General features: G+C 36.4%; 2 protein-coding genes across 2 annotated transcripts in view; both read right to left on the reverse strand.

Annotated features, from left to right (window-relative positions):
• Positions 1 to 20,154, reverse strand: part of UGGT2 (UDP-glucose glycoprotein glucosyltransferase 2) — a 160,928-nt gene that overhangs the window by 84,472 nt on the left and 56,302 nt on the right. The window contains exons 12-16 of the mRNA XM_007469922.1: positions 17,175 to 17,325; positions 7,545 to 7,664; positions 6,363 to 6,448; positions 5,678 to 5,813; positions 309 to 440 (exon numbers count right to left, since the gene is read on the reverse strand). Coding sequence (XP_007469984.1) covers positions 309 to 440; positions 5,678 to 5,813; positions 6,363 to 6,448; positions 7,545 to 7,664; positions 17,175 to 17,325 — 625 coding nt within the window. The remainder of the gene's footprint in view (positions 1 to 308; positions 441 to 5,677; positions 5,814 to 6,362; positions 6,449 to 7,544; positions 7,665 to 17,174; positions 17,326 to 20,154) is intronic.
• Positions 1,283 to 1,717, reverse strand: LOC103072271 (ribonuclease UK114). Its single transcript, XM_007469921.1, has one exon. It carries the CDS (start codon positions 1,694 to 1,696, stop codon positions 1,283 to 1,285), a length of 414 nt encoding a protein of 137 aa, XP_007469983.1. The 5' UTR covers positions 1,697 to 1,717.

Genomic DNA, 20,154 nt, shown 5'->3' on the forward strand with positions numbered 1-20,154 from the left:
ATACTGAGGTCATTTATTCATGAGATTATAATAAAAGTTTCTTGATCACATTTTTTTTTTTTTCTTTTTTTTTTTTTGCGGTATGCGGGCCTCTCACTGTTGTGGCCTCTCCCGTTGCGGAGCACAGGCTCCGGACGTGCAGGCTCAGCGGCCATGGCTCACGGGCCCAGCCGCTCCGCGGCATGTGGGATCTTCCCGGACCAGGGCACGAACCTGTGTCCCCTGCATCAGCAGGCGGACTCTCAACCACTGTGCCACCAGGGAAGCCCCCCTTGATCACATTTTTAAAAATTTGCATTCAAGCTTACCTTTCTTTCACCATCATATTTAGAATAAATTCCCAAAATATCCCGAATATTAGCATGAGGAAATTCATTTTGGAGAACACCCTTCACATTGTCCACAGTGAGTATATTGTGATTCTCTACTTTTTGGTACATCTGTGAAAATAAAGATATTATAATTAATTTTCACCTTACAGTAATTAGTTTTATTTCTTTCCCTTAGCATGCATATTTATAAACTAAAGAACATATTTTATATTTTGTAAGTTCTAAGCATACTATATACATACATATATATACACACACATGATCCCCACACATACACAAATGAACCATTTTAAGAATACAATCTATTATCCTATAGTAAAAATGGTTTTGTGAATATTCTTTGGCTTTCAAAATACCATACCATATTTGTATATTATATTCTATTTTGATCAAACCAGATGCTATGATTCTTAATAAAATAATGGTTAACTTTATTTATTTTTTTTTGAAAATCTGCATGCTATTTTATTTCCACTAGAAAAATATTATCTATATAAAATTTGGTCCAGTTTCTTCTCCTTTAACTCTACCATTCAAACTTAAATGCTTTAATTTTACTCAAGTAAAAGCAGAATCATGTATCTGACATGAGAACTAAATAGTTCATACCATTAAATTAACAGAGTTTAATTGAATTAGGTGTGCTCTTTATTATTTCTCAGGAATAGTAACTCATCTTTCCTACATGCTATTTCCCTTTACTTTTGTTTTTCTGAGTAACTATGTAATGTGTCTCTTTTCCCACATCCAGTAATGCGTGTCATAGAAGTGTAATTTAGAACATCAGTAACTAGATTCATCATTAATCTTCAACTCATGTTCAATTCCCCTTATTGTATGGTATTTCCATAATAACTTCAGATATTTCAGTCAACCTTACACTTTCCAACAAATACTGTAAAAATTGAGATGTTAATTTAAAATTCCAGACTAAATAACACTAGGCCCACTTAGAGCGATGCTGTCACGAGAGGTCCTTGGACAGCTACTGCTTCAATCTCAACACGGCCTCCTTTGGGCAAAGCAGCAACCTGGTAAGCAGCTCTTGCAGGAAAACTACTCTGGAAATATTGTTTGTAGATGTCATTGACAGTATTGAAGTCGTTTATGTCAGCCAGCAAAACAGTTGTTTTTACCACATTCGTGAAGTCACAGCCTGCTGCTTTCAGAATTTCACCCATGTTTGTAAGAGCTTGTTTAGCCTCTTCTGCCACCCCTCCTGGCACAAGCTGTCCACTTGCAGGATCCATGCCTAGCTGTCCTGAAATGTAAATGGTCCTGTTGACTAACACAGCCTGACTGTAGGGACCAATGGCCGCTGGGGCTTTTGCGGTGCTGATCACCTTTCTGATCAAAGACGACATGGCTAATCCTTTTTCCTTGCCGCCCCTCGGAGACAACTCAACCCACTGGGTTTTTTTTTTTCTATTTCTGTGAAAAATGCTAATGGAATTTTAAATGCGCTAAATCTGTAGATTGCTTTGGGTAGTACAGAATATTTAATGGTATTAATTCTCTAATCCATGAACATGGAATATCTTTCCATTTATCTATGTCCTCTTCAATTTCTTTCATCCACGTTTTATAATTTTCAGTGTAAAGATCTTTCACCTCCTTGGTTAAATTTGTTCCTAAGCATTTTACTTTTTTTGATGCTATGGTAGATGGGACTGTTTACTTAATTTCTCTTTCCAAGAGTTCTTTGTTATTGTATAGAAATGTAACTGATTTTTTCTGTTGCAACTTTATTGAATTTATTAGTTCTAACAGATTTTTGGTGGGGTCTTTAAGGGTTTTCTACATACAAGATCATGTCATGTGCAAACAGATAATTTTGCTTCTTTCTAATTTGGATGCCTTTTATTTATCGTTCTTGCCTAATCTTCTGGCTAGGATTTCAAATACTATGCTGATTAAGAGTGGTGAGAGTGGACACCTCACCTTGTTCCTGATCTTAGAGAAAAAGCTTTCATCTTTTCACTGTTGAGGATGATGTTAGCTGTGGGCTTGTCACATATAGCTTTCATTATATGTTGAGGTACATTCCTTCTATACCTAATTTGTTGAGAGTTTTTTTTTTTTTAATCATAAAAGGCTGTGAATTTTGTCAAATGCTTTTTCTGAATCTATTGAGATGATCATACGAGTTTTATCCTTCCTTCTGTTAATATGGTGTATCACACTGATTTGTGTATGTTGAATCATCCTTGCATCCCAGGAATAAGTCCCACTTGCTTGTGGTATATGATCCTTTTAAGGTACTGTTGAATTCACTTCTTTAATACTTTGCTGAGGATTTCTGCATCTATGTTCATTAGGGATACTGGCCTGTAATTTTCTTTTTTTGTAGTGTCCTTAACTGGCTTTGGTGTCAAGATAATGCTGGGATTGTAAAATGAGTCTGGAAGTATTCCCTCCTCTTCTACTTTTTGGAAAAGTTTGATAAGGATTGGTATCAGCCTGTCTTTAAATGTTTTGTAGAATTTGCCAATGAAGCCATCTGGTCCTGGGTTTTCTTTGTTGGGAGGTTTTTGATCCCTGATTCAATCTCCTTACTAGGAATTGGTCTCTTCAGATTTTCTATTTCCTTATGATTCAGTCTTGGTAGGTTGTATATTTCTAGCAATTTATCCATTTCTTCTTGATTGTTGAATACTTGGCTTGTGAATAATTTCCCACCCTTCTTTATCCATTCTTCTAGTATGCTTAAGTTTAATTTACTCATACTTAACATAATTATTGGTACGGTTGGATTAACTTGTGCCATTTTGCTATTTGTTTTCTATATATGTGTCTTTTGTTTATTGATTCTTCCTTTACTGTCTTCTTTTGTGCTTAAGAGATAATTCTTAGAGTGCCATTTCGATTCTTCTTTTGATTTTTAAACGATTTTTAAATTTATTTTCTTTGTGGTTAGTCCAGTAATTACAATATACATTGGAACTTACCACAATCTACTTCCTACTAATCCTAATTACAAAATATAGAATTTAAAATAGATCCATTTCATTCTACTTTGTACAATTATTGTCACATGTATTACCTCTATATAAGTTAGAATTTATGTTTGATTAAATCTTGTGTAATTTAAAGAGAAAAATATACTCATACAGCCTTCTGTATTTATCTATATATTTACATTTTATTTACAGTTACCATTTCATTTCTTCCTGTAGATGTGAGTTACCATCTGGTGTCATTTCCTTTTAGTGTTTCTTTTTAGGTGGCCAGAAATTCTTTTTCTGTGAATATCATTATTTTACCTTTTTCCAAGGATCATAGTCCCTGTTGCTTCTTGTTGAACATCTGAAAACAGACTTATATCATGTATTTTGTTCAGTTTTATAAGTGCTTACTGTAGGATGGCTAATCTATTGTTTGTTACTCCGTTGTGGCCAAAATTTAAAGTCTTAAAGTGCTTTTACATTCTCTAACTGAATTCATCAAATATTCATTAAGTATGTAACATATAATTTTGAATCTGAATGTTGTAAGGTAGGAAGAGAAAATTAAACTACTTGTATGTCTGTAGAGTCCCTATGCAGTAGAGCTGAGATACAAAGTAAGATCATTTTACTACAAATAATGTACTTACTCTACCATAATTCCCCAATATATTTCAATAACTTTCATACACTGTTATTATGACTTTGGCCTTCTGTTATATTCTTCCTCTCTCCTGATACTGTATTTTCAAATTAATTTAAATATAATAATTTGCTCATTGAAAGTAATGAAACAGGATTAAAGAGAGTTTTATAATTCACGTATTTTACTAAAAGACAAGATTTTGCTCAAATTATTCTAAATTAGTGAAGCTAAGTGATCTAATGGACATAATACTCTCCCAACAGAATGTTAACTCAACAACGTTTTACCTTTCTACTGGATATAAAAATTTGGTGGTTACAAGCACATACAGTTTGAAAAACTATGAACAATCTGACACTTCAGACCCCAGTGGATTCTAACTGCTTTCTCTAAATATTTCTTCCTCACTGATATTTCCTTCTCCTTCCTTTGTTTAGCACAACTTATAGGCTATTGCACATATTCAATACTTACTTTTATGCTGCTTTGTACTGAATCATATGGTTTTGAGTGTAATTCAGTTTTCCAAGAGATTACAGTACTGTGCTGAACATCACAGTAGATAATTCAAAGGGTAAGGTACTGACAAATATGCCATCCTGTGCAAATTAATGTCTAATACAAAATGCTCAAAGAAGAGAGATTAAGTAGAGATCATTAAGGTAACTTAGGTCTCAATTATAAATAATTAAGGTAAAGATAATTTTGGAAGGTCTTGAAGTTTCTTAGTGTTGAATATCACACTGATCCTCTCACAATGAGGTGGCTGGACTTTAATAAAAGATTTAAGTCAATTTGACTGAACCCCTTATAAACTCTTACACCAATCAGTAAAACTGATAGACTGAGATATAATATTGACACTTATTCCATGGTACTATTTTACAGAATACAGTGTACTCCCAAGTCACTGACGTGTAGGTAATTTCTATACCTCAGGACAATGACTCAGTGAAGTATTTAGTGGTTTTCGTGGGAGCTCCAGAAACAGGGCAGGAAATGTACACTTCTGCTTTGCTAAGTTCATTTTCAGTTTGAAGAAGAACCATTCCCTGTTACGATAATGGTTGACAAGCCAAAGAATAATAAATATAAAAATGAACAGTTGTTTAAAGCTATAACCTGACTTTCTTAATAACAACAATATAGCTCTTTAATACATTTATATTTCCATTATGAGCCATAAGAGAGTTTCAAACCCTCCATTATAAAATAATCTTCCTACCTCTTGTTTTTCCTTAATAAGGTTCTTACCAATTTCTGACATTTCTTATAGTCTCTTTGTCAGACTCAGCGTCAATCTTACCATTTTGACACCAATTTGCTGTTGTGACATTTTCTTCCTCCTTTGAAATTCTCTAGGAAGTCTCTATATACTTTGTCATTTAGAACATTTAAGTTTGAAATAATCTTTTCTATTCATGATTTTATTCCAAACCCAGCTCAAGAATTCTTCCCTTACTAATTATTTTCTATTAATATGCTTCCTCTAAATTTATATATACAATTTAAGTTCCTTTATTGGTTGGGTAGACCTAAATAAATTCATAGATTTGGGCAGAGCCTCATTTATAAAATGGGGACAATATTATGTACTTCAGTTGGGAGCTGCAAGAATCAAATTCATCATGTGTACTAATCCCCATGATAGTTTTTATAAACTTTGAAATGTTAAAATAATAAATAATAATAATTACAGTAACGCAAAAACCACTATACATCCTAAAGAAATTATACGTAGTACATCAACTCACGTGTACTATGGAAATAAATGCTTGTGATACATCATGCTCTTCTGCAATATAGTTGAAAGCTCGCCAAAGAGCAACTCCAGCATCATTTTTCCCATCAACTTCAACATCTGTATTAACAATGAACACAAAACCAATTCTAGGAAAGAAGATGAATGAGAGACGTTACAACTACCTCTTGAACTACAATAAACCATGATTTTTAAATATTATTAGACTAGAACATCTAGATGGAGGGAATGTGTTAGTATCTGGGGTAAAGGGGAGTATTATTATTTGAAAAGCTTTGATTTATAATGCCTTTTCACCAAAATCCTCATCTCTATTGGATTCCTCCAAAATGTAAAACTCTCTCTGGTGGTGACATTATCAAATAGCTATTTTTTTTCCAGAAAGAAAAAGTGGAGGGAAGTGTACTCCTAACATGACCACGGAAAATGGACCCATCCTTAAGTACCCAAGTGACAATCATTCTCTCAGGAAGGTAACAGGGTAAACAAGACTACCAAGCAGCTATGATTAATGGAGTTGACCATAAAGGTGTATGATTTTTCACAGCACACAGTTATGTTGTGTCAGGCACCAGAGATGACCATCACTTTGAATTCAACATTGACACTCCGTGTGACACAACATGAACATCACTGGATTTCCTTCAGTTGACAGTCTGTTATAAATTGACAATTACCTAAGAGGAATTTTATGATAAAAGAAAAGTTCAGCAAGTTTTATAAAGTCCACGGTATATTCTTGAGCTGGATCAATAAACAGAACCTAAAAAAAAGCAGATAGACTATAATCACCATTTTGCTTTAACATTTCATAATTTTCATGAAATTGAAATTTAATCTAATTTCTGTAGCTAAAAGCATGAAATTCAAGGTACAATTTTTAAAATTTTCTAGCAATAGTAAAGAATTTTGAGGAATGTATATAAGAAAGAATTTCACAGTTTACAAATTTCTAAAAGCTACACACACCAAAATATAACACTACATGAAATTTAATCAGGTTATTCATCCTCTTCTTGAAGCACAGCACAAAGTAAATATTTTTTTTTTTTTTTTTTTTTTTCTCTACGCGGGGCCTCTCACTGTTGTGGCCTCTCCCGTTGCAGAGCACAGGCTCCGGACGCGCAGGCTCAGCGGCCATGGCTCACGGGCCCAGCCGCTCCGCGGCATGTGGGATCTTCCCGGACCGGGGCACGAACCCGTATCCCCTGCATTGGCAGGCGGACTCTTAACCACTGTGCCACCAGGGAAGCCCCAAAGTAAATATTTTTTACAAGAAGTGAAATATACCTTATTCTAAGTGTTCGCTGGATTTTCTGTGACGAATTTTTTAAAAAAGGAAATAGAAATTGAATTTTGATCCAAAAAATAACAGCATTAACATCTGCTGTAGGAACTAAGATATTCAATTCCTATGAGAAAAAAATATAAAGCCCTAGGTGTTTTCTCCACATTACAAAGTTCTATAAGGTTATTTAACATTGTAATAATGAACATTTATATCACAGATGACATACTAGTATTTATGTATTTTTCCCTGAAATGTACTTAAATTCGTTCTTTATAATAAAGAAGGCAGAAAAGTTCTATCATAAATTGCTTTTACAAAATATAACAGTAACCCATCGATTTAATGACGGTATTATAAAAGCACATGAGGGTTAAACAATAAAAGGCAGGTTATGTGACACTGCTAGCTTTTGATACCTAGTCAGCCATGCCACCTCAAGCTTGTTGCATCAGGCAAATACTTCTTTCCTTATTACTCAGATGCCTATTTACCAAGAGCAGGGTAGTCCAAAAAGAATGGTGATATCTTTATAAAAGATGTATACAAAATTTCAAAGTATAAAACTTACCAAATTATGAAAATTACGCCTTATGAAAGGTATACTTCCAGGGGACACTGGCTTCAAGAGTTCCTGGCAACTTGAAGGCCACATAACATACAAATCATCAGTTTCTAAGTCATTAATCCACTAGAAAAGAATCCAGAAATCTGTGAAAGCTATATTAATACATAAATCATTTTCAAAGGCGGATTTCACTCTGTCAAACAGCAAGTGAAATATACACATTAAGTGAAATATACTGATTAAGTATAAGAAGCTAGTTGAACATCCTTTAAGGAACATATATGTGCAAAAGTTTTATATTCCCATAGCCTTTTACATTAAGCCTTTCCCTTCCGAAACAATTGACTCCATTTACTCATATGTTTGTTTTTCATACTAAAAAATAAAATTGTATAAAAATTACTCCGATAAACCATTTAAGGTACAGGAGGCAATGAGGTCATTTGCCTTTCCTCTAAAATTTAAAAGCTTGGACATAAGTAAAATAAAACGTCTTAACAAAAGTTAAATGTTTAAAACCGACATTTTGGACGTCCAGTTCTAATAAAGATGGAATAGCTTATATTAGACTAGCCTTTCCCCCCACCCACCCCAAAACAATGAAAAATGGTAGAGAAAAGCTCTCTCTAGAGGCATGGAGGTAGGGGTCAACCAACAATCAACAACTGAGGAGTTACAATCCTTGAAAGCAGGAGGCAGACAGGCAAGCTCCTCAACTTTGTCACTGGGGGCATTTTCCAAATTGCAGCCTGGAGGAAGAGAATTCCAACAGAGAGAGACAGTCATAGCGCGCTGTCCCAGTGTGGGGAAGATATATTTCCTACATATTGGGAAAGACAGAAGTGAAAATTAGGGCTGCCAAACTGATGAGATGTGAGATGGGGGCAAGTCCAGCAGAGGAGGAAACTGCAGAGAAGAAACCAAAGAAATCTCCGCAGAAACTCCTCTCATTTGCTGACTACTAGTCTACACATACACATGGCAACACGCCTCCCCCCGCAAAAAAGGCCAGGAGAAAACAAAAACGGGGAGGTTGAAGCTGCAGGCATAACATGTTACTGAAGAGACAGAGGTTGGAGTTCAAGGTGGAAGGACTTTGCTAAACACTGCACTTTCATTTGAGACCCAGTAGGGCCAGACGCTAGGAGTAAGACACGAAACAGAACTCTCACAAAGCCTAAAATCAAGCCTCGACAGAATCAAGTAAGCGTCTGGTACCTGGACTGCCAGAACAGACCTTACAATTCTTTGCTCCTATAACTTTTCATCAGCAACTTCTGGTTCTTACCAAAAACTGTCATACAAAAAGAAACGGACCAAATATCAAAATGCAGGAGAAAAAAAACTGACAATAGAAAGGGAGTTAGGCAAGGACTTTAAAATAACAATTCATATACATTTTTAAAAGAACAAAAATAGATGGAAAGATGGAAACTTTTAACAGAGAACTAAAGCCTATGAAAAAAAAAAAGAACCAAAGGGATATTTTAGAATTTAAAACAGCATCCGTAATTAAGAAATGGACGAACTTATCAGGTGGTTTCAATTGCACACCGGACATAAAAGAAGAGACAGGGATTAGGAAACAGGATGACAGATCAACAGAATGTATATTAACTAAAGCAAACAAAAATAATGCAGAATCAAAACAAAGTGTAAGAGAGATGAGTGACACAGGCAAAAGGTCTAACGTATCTGTAGCTCAAAGTCAGAGAGGAGAGGACAACTGGGACAACACAGTACCTGAAGAAATGAGGAGGCTTTTGCAATAATCTAGACATGAATTTCTGGAGGGCTTACCTAAGCCAGAGGCAGTGGTTTTAGAGAGAAGGCAGAATTAAGAGACACACAAAGAGGGATGAAGAGGAGGGAGAAATCTAGGGTAATTCATGGCTTTCAGAGAGGAACACTGTATCAGCACGGAGACATTAAGCTCTAAGAAGTAGGCTTTTCCAGGGGAGAGGACAGGAAAGCAGAGAAGGAGTTAACTCGGTTTCAGACATCTGAGGGGGGATGACAGTTAACAGTTGTAACAATTTCTATTTTAGTGGCTAACAAGTATGATGGGTTCTGGGATTAGCTTTTTTCCACTAAAATTTGTCTTGGTGGTACTGAGATAGAAGGGAGAACTTTAGTCTCCCTGGAAAAATCAGTAGTACTGTCTCTTATTTATGTTTCTGAGGTAATTCTTGCCAAGATGTGAAGGTAATGGGAACGGTTCTAAAGATCCTCACAATAGGCCAGGGATCCTGTGAGAACTGGAACTTGCTGTAGACTCAGTCAGCAATGTCTAGATTAATTAACTGTTCTCCTGCGGGAATCCCAGGTCAGAGGAGAAGGGGGCACCACGTAGAGGATGTGACTATCCGATCCCCTCGGTGGTGAGTTGTATTTTTTACTTCAAGCGAGAAACTGGCAATTATGCTTTATGTATCAGTCCCACTGAACTTGAATTAATGACTGAAGATACAGTCACTTCTAATGTGGATCAAAACAGCTGCATGTGTTAATATGCAGATTCCTTGGTGCCACTTCAGGCCTACTGAATCACCCCCATTTAAAACAAGTGCCCTAGGTGATTCTTATCACAAATACTAAAGTTAGAAAGCTAGAGAAATGGCCTAATTTACAGCCATGGGTGTTGGGTGAAGTAATTGAGGTAATACGTGGATCCATTTTGGAGAACTACTGAGACAACACTGGAAATCACATTGACTAGGCCCACAGACACTGAACTGCCCCTTTCCTTAGTCTCAGGTGAATACACGAAAGCAGCAACAGTAACTGGAAAAGGCCTCACAAGTTCACGTGCAGAACTGGCACTGACACTCCAGTGATCTACCTCCATCCATTCTGTTGGTCAGAACTCGGGCCTTTCTATCTACTAGGCTTCCAAGATGCTGAAAAAAAGATACTGTCATTTATAGATTAGAACCCGGAAGACAATTTCCTGAACATCCAAGGAGCTACACAGGTCAACAAATAATCACATAATGGGTCATGCTGTTAGAGGCTGACTCTCTCTCTGAGAGAAGCAAAGAACTTAAAAGACTTACAGTTCACATCTTCTGGGCTCTCTTTGGGGAGTGACATTAGCTAAAATGGCTGAGTAAGGAACTCCAAAACTCTGTCCTTATACAGAAAATGGAAAAACTAGAAAATCTGTGGGAATGAACATTTTCAGAACCATGAAAACTAACCAAACGCTTGCAGCAACACTGAGAGTGTTTATTCAAGAAAAACGGCTGCATCTCAGTAAGAACACTGAGATGTGTGGCATTATAACTTACCTTAGTCCCATCTCCTGCTCCCAAGCTAATCAGTAGCCTTGAAAATGACAGCTCACATTCTAGTACCAATACTACTGGAAGCAGTAGAATGGACTTTATTCTGAATGAATTGTAACTTTTTGTTTGAACTGTCTGGTGACTCCCTAGAAAACCTTCTGAAAAGTCTTGCCTTTATCCTGCCTAACTTGTGATTTGCCTAGTGTTAAAGCTGCTACTCTAATTTATGGAAAACATTTATAGGTAAATGTTTTAGTCACTCCTGAGACAAGAGAAAATAGCTGGGACGCACAATAGAGTAACCGCAAACTTAGTGAGGAAGGGCTGGGGAATGAGATGTTTTGGGAAACATCTTTGAGATGTTTTGAGAAGGGCTTTGAGAAGTTCTGACGTATTCCTGGAAATCTACAAGGCCATGTGCATGTCCAGGGACACATGCATGCTCAAGGAAGACCTGAGAAGGCCCTACGTTCTTCTCACCCCTGGCTGACTTCCAAGCTCTATGCAAACAAGAACTGAAGGCTAATGCAGAGATGCAGACCACCTGACTGAATGTTTAGTGTGTGCTGCTCCCCCTCCCTCCATGTGCCACACACACAGAGGCCCTGTGCAAAGACTGGGAGATTTTCTGGTTCGAGGCATGTAAGTAAATCTCTGTCCAATACTTAGCAGATGACTAGGCTAACATAACAGACACTTCTGTGGCCACACATGAAAAAGAATACAGACTTTATAAGATTAGTCACTAAACAAATAACAAAAACAACAGCAAACAGCAATAACAAACCCTGGGGAGGGGTGAGAATCTGACTGCCAGAAGTGCCACAATATAATATTCAAGATGTCCAGTTTTCAACAACAACAAAAAAGGCAATGAAAAATCCTAAATTAAACATAAGAAAACAATTCCATTTATAGGGACATAAAAAAGGGTAGAATACTTAGAAATAATTTAACAAGTCTGAGACTTACACTGAAAGCTACAAAACATTGTTGCAAGAAATTAAAGAAGACCTAAATAAATGGAAAGGCATCCCATGTTCATGGATTGGAAGACGTAATATATTTCAATAGCAATATTCCTTAAATTGATCTATAGATTCAACAAAATCTCAACAAAAATTCCAGCTGTCTTTTTCTTTTTAACAGAAATGGACAGGCTGATTCCATAATTCATAATGAAAGGAAAAGGTGCAAGCATGCCAAGACAATCTTAAAAAAGAAGAATAAAGTTGGAGGACTCAAAATTCCCGATTTTTAAAGTTACTACAAAGCTACAGTAAAAAAAAAAAAAAAAAAACAACAGTGTGGTGCTGGCATAAGGATAAGATACAGATCAACAGAATTGAACTGAAAGTCCAGGAATAAACCCACGTGTCTACAGTCAACTGATTTACAACATCATTACTGGACGTGGACAGGGAAACTTGCCTTTATGACTGTGGGATCCACTGTGCTTGGCAAGTTACACTCGTAGCTAAAGAACTTATAGGCTCTGCCTGTGCCTACTGGTGCCTTTTTTAAAAAAAACTCATATCACTATCATCTTGGTGACAATAACAAAAACTTAGAATTGTTTTTATATAATGACAAGTGGCTAGAGTGACTTGGGAACATTAGAGAAGAGAAAATTAAAGAAAGTTATAATAAACGCCCCAGGAATATGGCTACATCATCAACATCACAGTACAGAAAATAGTTGCAGGGGTAGTTTTGCTAGAATATGACCAAAGCCTCTGGCACTGTTCGTGGTCGGGCACAGTGAACTGAAAAGAAATTACAATCCAAAGGAGCCAAACATATAATCCTATGATTGTTTTTACTGACTCTTAACAAAATTCCAGTGACACCTGAGGTGATTCCTGATGTCTGAGACAGAGAAAGCTGGAATAGTAAATCACGGATGGAAGAATACCAATGAACCTCAAATTCTTACTAAACTGTCAATTAGACTTTTAAGAAATAAACCACCAAGATTTTTTGAGGGGGAGGGTATAAACACAGAGGTCAGAAGTGATTTAACTCAGGGCCTCAGCTTTCTCTGTAAAGATAAAAAGTAAGTAGGGAGACAGATCCAGGGGAAAAAGAATTAAAAGCAAAGTATTGCTTTCATTCATGAATAACTCTGTTTTGACATTAAGATAGTCATTAAGATAGTTTTTGGAGTGCTTCCTATTCAATAGGACGTGATGTATGTTGAAGATATTTAACAAAGTTCTGGTTTTTGTGGCACTTACATGCCACTGGAAGATTATTATAAACAAATACATGTCATACTGGGTGGTAGCAAATGCTATGAAACAAAAATAAAGCTGATGTGTGAGCTAATTTTGCTGCTCTAACAGACCAAGCTGAAGCGTACTGAGACCTCAGAGCTCTGCATTTGTGCCAGCTGATTTTTTTAAGGTATCTAGAGAATAAAGCCTCAGAAATAATTTTCTACCCAGGCAGGCACTTCCCAAGTGGAAAAACAGAAGCATTTAATTGAGACATGAAGCTTCCCTTAATAGTATGTAAAAAAGATACTTTAAAAATTATTAGTCTTAAAAAGGAATGAAATTCTGATACATGCTACAATACGGATGAACCCTGAAAACATTATGCCTAGTGAAATAAGCCAGGCATAAATGGACAAATACTGTATGATTAACCTTACATGAAGTACTTGGAATAGGCAAATTCATAGAGGCAAAAAGTAGAACAGAGGCTACCGGGGACTTAGAGAGGAAGGGAATGGGTTTCTATTTGAAATAGTGAAAAAGTTCTGGAAATGGATAATGGTGATGGTTGGACGAGACTGTGAATCTACTTAATGCCAATGGATTACACACTTAAAATGGTTAAAAAAGCATTACCTTATGCATGTTTTACCTCGATAAAAATTACTCCATGACACTCTCAGATAGAAGCTCCTTGTAAAAGAAAGCCTCTCGAAGGTGTTGAAGATTTGGGCAAGAAAGGAGACTTTACAGCAGTACAGGAGGAGACTTTGCGACTCTGTGGGCGGTGGAGGCAATGGGAACAGCATCAGGGCTGCTCCCCGCATGTGAGTGACTGTCTTCTACCGCCAACCTTAGAGGATCAGGATGTTACTTTATAAATGCAGCTGGACAGCCCCTTTACAGGTCTATCTCTTATGTCCAGAATAGGCTAGAAAATTACTTCCCTCACTTTATCAGTGTCACTTACTCTCAGCATTCTTCTAAAAATGATCAAAAGCATAAATGCTTAAGATAAAAGGCACAAAGTATTAAGATTACTAACATGGTCATTCCTTTTCCTGATAAAACATTATTAGAAAAGATATCTGCTATAGAGTTTAAAGATATCCAAGAAAGAGTAAAATCTAGCTAATGAGAGAATATGGTCTAAAGATTGGTAAAAAAACAGTATCAACAAGCAAATCGTTTAGAAAATTGTTCTAGAAAATACGATGGTAACTAATTAATAACATGTGGTTTGTCCTCAGTCTGAGGTCTCTGATGCTCAGGGAATATGGTAGTTCTTTGGTGCTGTTATTGTTCCATGATTCTTGGATGGTGGACTAAGTGTATAAGTGGGACGGCTGTTCCCATAGGACAAGAGTAACTGTAACAACTGCAACACTTCAGAGGGAATCCCTTAAATTTCTACAGGAAAACAAACAGTATGACGTCCAGTGAAGTTATGTTTTTTTCCCTTAAAAACTTTTTTCCCTGATCATATAATAATGCCCATTGTTAAAATCTGAAATTTACAGAAAAGCATGAAAAAAAATACCGATCAAACCACATCACCCATTAGTAACTTAATATTTTGATAGATTTCCTTCTGATCCTCTGTCCATCTTTTCACATGATGATATAATATAAATCTATATTTTTTACTTTACATGAGGACACAGTCATTATCCCTGGTTATTAAAACATATCTATAAACATAATTTTGATCTCTGAATAATAATTGTGTGGTTATACAACTTACAACATTTCTGTTTATAGCTAACTCATTTCTATTTGTTTCAAAAATCCGCAGTAATGATCATATCTTTGGATATAATGATTTTTCTCCATTTCCTACTTCTTTATGGAAGTTTCCAGTGAAATTACTAGCTCAAGTTTCTTAACAGCACCACAGCCATAATTTTTTAAAAGGCTATGCCAATTAACACTCTCCATGTGTCTTTTTATCCTTCTTTTCTAACTCATCAGTTAAGTTGTAGTTTTTATTATTAGCTATTAAGACTATTTTATCACACAGTAGTTATTAAGATATTATCAGGGTATTTAAATTTTTATGTTATTATGAATAAATCATTATGTCTTCCAAATGGTTTTTGGAAAAAAAGCTTTTGATCTGTTTACAGTTACTTCAAACCCATATTACTAAAATCTCTTATTAATTATAAATGCTTCCCTTAAGGAGTTTGTTACATAATCTTATGTCATGCAACATTTTTATTTTCTCATTCCTAATAGTTATACTTTTTATAATAATGTTAAATCATATCAGTGACATGAACATACTTATATTATGTTCTAACTGGAATGCTTCCAGAGTTTCACTGTTAATATTATGTTTTATGTTGGTTTGAGATAAGTATTTACTTATTCATTCAAGGAATATTTATATTTATTGAGTACCTACTACAGCCAGGGATATAATGGTGAGAGAAAAAATGGAAAAAATTCCTACCTTCATGAAGTTTATATAGTCAAGAAACAAAGACATCACAAAGAACCACAGGATAAATGTAAAATTATAACTGTGCTAAGTATACAGAGCGATTGGTAGTTCTATAACATAATATAGACACATACACACACACACGTGTGTGTGAGTGAGTGAGTGAGAGTGAGAGTGAGAGTGAGAGAGAGAGAGAGAGAGAGAGAGAGAGGGGGGGGGGGGGTACCATTTTCTCCTGCAGCCTCCTTATTAAGCCTGTAGTTTAGACAAGCAAACAGCAAAACAAGCATGTACAAGCTGCTGCTTTGAGTAGCCAGCTGAGAAATGATGCTGCCCAGAGGGGTGTGTGTGTTTATGGGTGGGTGAGAGAGAGAGAGAGAGAGAGAGGTGGGGGGGGGATTAAGTCAGCAAGCCTGGGTTGGCCACACCTTGCACATTCCCAAGAAGGGCCTGTGTTCCTGATAAAGGTTCTCTAGGTTGGCTCCTGGGAATTGAGCTCTTGGAATGTTCTGACTGATAAAGAGTGTTTTGCACACTGAGGGCCTGCTGCATGCTCTAGCAGTTTGTACAGAGTTTTTACAAACGGTATGATTTATAATGAATACCTGCTTTTTCTCTCAGGATCTGGAGTTTCAGTGACTAACATCAGTCACATGGCCATTATATGCTTAAATGCCAGACCCCTTTTAAAAACCCTGAACTCTCAGGCTCAAGTCAGCTTCCCTAGTAGGCAGCACTTTGCAAGGACTGTCACACATCCAATTCAGCATGTCCTGTACAGCTCCACTAGGAGGAACTCCTGGAAGCTTGTACTTGGTTTCCTCTGGACTTCATCCCATGCCCTTTCTGCTTCTGATACTGCTTGGTATTCTTTTGCTCTAATAAATCGTAACCATGAGTATAACAACTTCCAGGCCTTGTCAGTCCTTTTAGCAAACCCACTGAACCTGAGGGTGAACTTGAGGATTCCTTGACACAATGCGCATATGAAAAAATCGTCTATTTTGGATAGTTAAGGCAAGCTTCTCTCAGGAAGTATTTTTTGGAGCTGAAGTCTGAAAAAAGAGTAGGGGTTAACTGGATAAAGAGAGGAAGAACTGCTTTCCCAGCACGGGATAAGGGATAGTGGTAAAAAAGAATATATCATAGTTTAAGATATAGAAAGGAGAAAGTAGGCCATTTACACCTATTAGGCCATATGATGGACTATTTTTGTGCTTTAAGCAAGGGAAAGTGATGTGATCAGATTTCAAAAAAAAATTCACTTAGGCTATAATACATGGACCGAACGTTAGGAAGCCACTGCAAATTGTTAGGCAAGATTTTCATTATATTAAGGTGGTATTCTTATATCCCTCAGATTTTAACCATTTGGTATTTTGTTGTTGCTCATGTGGTTATTCTGTTGTTCTCATTTGTTTTTATCTTTAAAGCTGGAAAGGATAGTGAATGAGCTGAGTAGATGTTCTCGTGAGGAAGTACAGAGACTACGAGGAAGGGGAAAGAAGCTATAAGGGTGAGAGGGGATGAGTCTGTAGTTTTAACTTTTTCTTCTCACTGAGTTCTCCTACAACATCTTTCAAAATGCTTAAATTTACTCTAAAGTCTGCCAATATTTGGTTTTATGTTAACTCTGAAGTCTACTAAAGGTTTTAAAGCGAGCAATTACATGCATACTTACCATTATGGAAGAATGTCTAATATCTAATGCATAGGTATCGTCCCAATCAGGTGAGCTCAACTTTAAAAATTTGCTCATATGTTCTTCTTTGATCCCAAGATTGCGAAGGCCATTCATCACTTTTCCTTCTAGTTTCAGCATATCCAAAAGACTTTATGTTTAAAGAAAAGAAATGTTTTGTTTTGATTTGCCAAAAATTTTTATTAAATCCTGTAAAGTTTATAGATTTCTCAAAGCATTAGAAACAAGTTTCACTGGTATTTTTAATTAATAGCAGGAAAATACACTATTAAACTCATTAACAAATAAGACAAGGAGTCTAGTTATCCAGGGTAAACTTACGCTGAGGTGTTTTTTAAAGTGGTAACAAAATCTTCTTATTTAAAGGATAAGACAACAAGGTATATTTATTATACTCTTCACTAAAGAAGTGAGGATATACTCACCACTGAGCAGGTCAAAAATGAAAGGAAAAAATACAGTAGGTCACTCTTTTGATAAAGCTACTACAAAAACAAGGTAAAATCAAACATGACCTAAAATATAAAATTTTAATGCAGGGGAAACCCCATTAAGGTATGAAAGTTCACATCTGTTGAGAATACATACTAAAATTTCTAATTACATATATAATAATAATTTGATAGCTCTTAAACATGTTAGAAAGTATTACTGCTAAAAGTAACAGCATCAATAAATAACCCTACTGACAAAAAGTTAGGGCAGTTTGATTCTTCAAACTACTATTTATCAAGTTCATTCTGTGTCTCAAAACAACCTCAGGAAGTCTCAAGCGACACCAATGAGGCTCAGAGAGGTGAAGCCTCCTGCCCAGTCACTCAGCCAGTAGAGCGGAAGAGCTGGGACATGAAGGCTATAGGAACCCAGTGCTTCCCTGTATCTGCAAAGATAGATAAGGCTGTATAGACTATGGTAAAGCATGTTCATGTTCATGTTTGAGAAGGTAAAAATCTACTAGGCAAGGAGGAATTTTGATTACTACTTTTTGAAACCAAGTGTTAAAATTTATATTTATTTTATTTAACCTAAGTGCTTCATTCAAAAATCCATTCACGGAGATCACTTCACCTTTCAGAAATGAAAAGAATTAGAATAAAGAAATATATGGGCTTTAGAGTACAGTTCTCGGGGAGGACAACAGAGATCTACATTTAAAAAGCAGAGATCTAATATCTAAACTCTTAAGAAGGCTGTTTTAGAAGTATTTCAAGCTGGTCTGCATGACATCAGCTCAGCATGTCTGTATCCTAGACAGCTCTGGCCACTGCTTTACAAAGGAGAGTTTTTACCCCCTCCCCCCAAACCTATTAGAAGATGAGCGGGATAAAAAGAGCACTAGGTTGAATATCATAAATCACCAATAGTAAGATTTAGTCGGAGCTATAACACTACTTCTTCATGTGGGGCTTCTTGAAGTTCTGAATTCCTAGAGTCTAAGTTTTCTCATTGGTAAAATAAGAATTTTGGATGGTACTGCCAATGTTCTCTCCATTTAAAAAATTTTATGATGCTTATTGACCTTATTGACTTTTGTGTGACGGAAGTATAATATTCCTCGTAGCTTCTGTAACGATCACCTTTGTTATCACCATCTAGTTTCCAAGGAAAACCACCAATAGAAAAACTAGATAAGAGTTACATACTGTGGTACGTTGAAAAGGGCATGACATTTCAAATCCTGCAACTGTTTGCTAGCTATGTCCCTATCTTTATGTGAGATCTGAGTCTTTGTTTCCCCATCAATAAAAAAGAGAATAGTAATAATCACTTGATGGGGTATTACGATTAAATGAATTTACTACTGAGCACACAGTTGCCCTCAACAAGCACTAGTTTCCTCCTTGCTCTTCTCAAATCTTGAGTTTTGGATACCAATAGAAAAAAATCTGGTTCTTGAAATATGCTAGGTTTATTTATCAGGAAAACTTATATCTCTGGATTGTTAAATAACCTCTCATGCTCCTTCTTTTAAATAGTCACTATCTTTAAATTCGCTCAGAAGCCTTCACTGGCTTCTCCTGCCCTTGAGACAAAAGGCCAAAACCCAGAACCTGGTTTCACAATCTGATCTTTGCCCATCTGTGCGACCTAAGCTTCTTCTAATTCTTCCTCACTGCAGAGTCTTGGCCATACTAGACAATGCATTTCCTCAAATATGTCATGCTTGCAGAACCTCAACTCCCCACTTTGCCTGATTCATCCTTAAATATCACTTCCTTGAAGAAATCTGATATGCACTGTCCCCATGTTCCATCAAGAACAAGCTTAAATCCCTGGAGTTAAAAGCTCTCAAAGCACTGCACTTTATCTTTTACAAACCTTATTATAATACAATTATTTAATATCAGTTACCCTCCTAGACTGTAAATTTTGCTTAAGCAAGATGTGTCTGTCTTGTTCACCACTACACCCCTGATATCTAGCAGTCTCTACAGCATAGTAGGCATTCAGACATTAACCAAATCGAATTTTAATATTGAATTGATTTTATAATATTGAATTTTAATGTTGCTTGCATTACAAATACATATTTAATCCAGAGCACAAAAGAACTGTGAGCCAGACAACTTAAGATATAGAAAAATTCCACAAGTGCGAATATCAAGACACCTTTGTTACCTGTCTTTCTGGTAGTTATACTGTAGTGATATTACTCAAGCAGGAACAGGCTGGCTGTCAAAATGAGTAACATCCAGTATGTACCAGAGTCAGTTTCTTGAGCACTTGGACCTGACCTGAGTCTGGTCCATTCTGTGGCTGGGGTGACTATTAAGTAGCTCTAGGGCAAATGCATCTAAGGTGGATATATGAAACACATTTATGGAACTCCTCAAATTTCCTCAGTCCTACCTGTCTTTTTCCCTGGTCATTGCCACTCCCTCCTATTGTCCTAGTCTCCCTGGGGGTCAGAGCTGGGCTTGGACGCAGTCTGTGTGAACCTGCGCCGACCTGACACTGA

The sequence above is a fragment of the Lipotes vexillifer genome, unplaced genomic scaffold, assembly GCF_000442215.2.
Source record: "Lipotes vexillifer unplaced genomic scaffold, Lipotes_vexillifer_v1.1 scaffold1130, whole genome shotgun sequence".
NCBI lineage: Eukaryota > Metazoa > Chordata > Mammalia > Artiodactyla > Lipotidae > Lipotes > Lipotes vexillifer.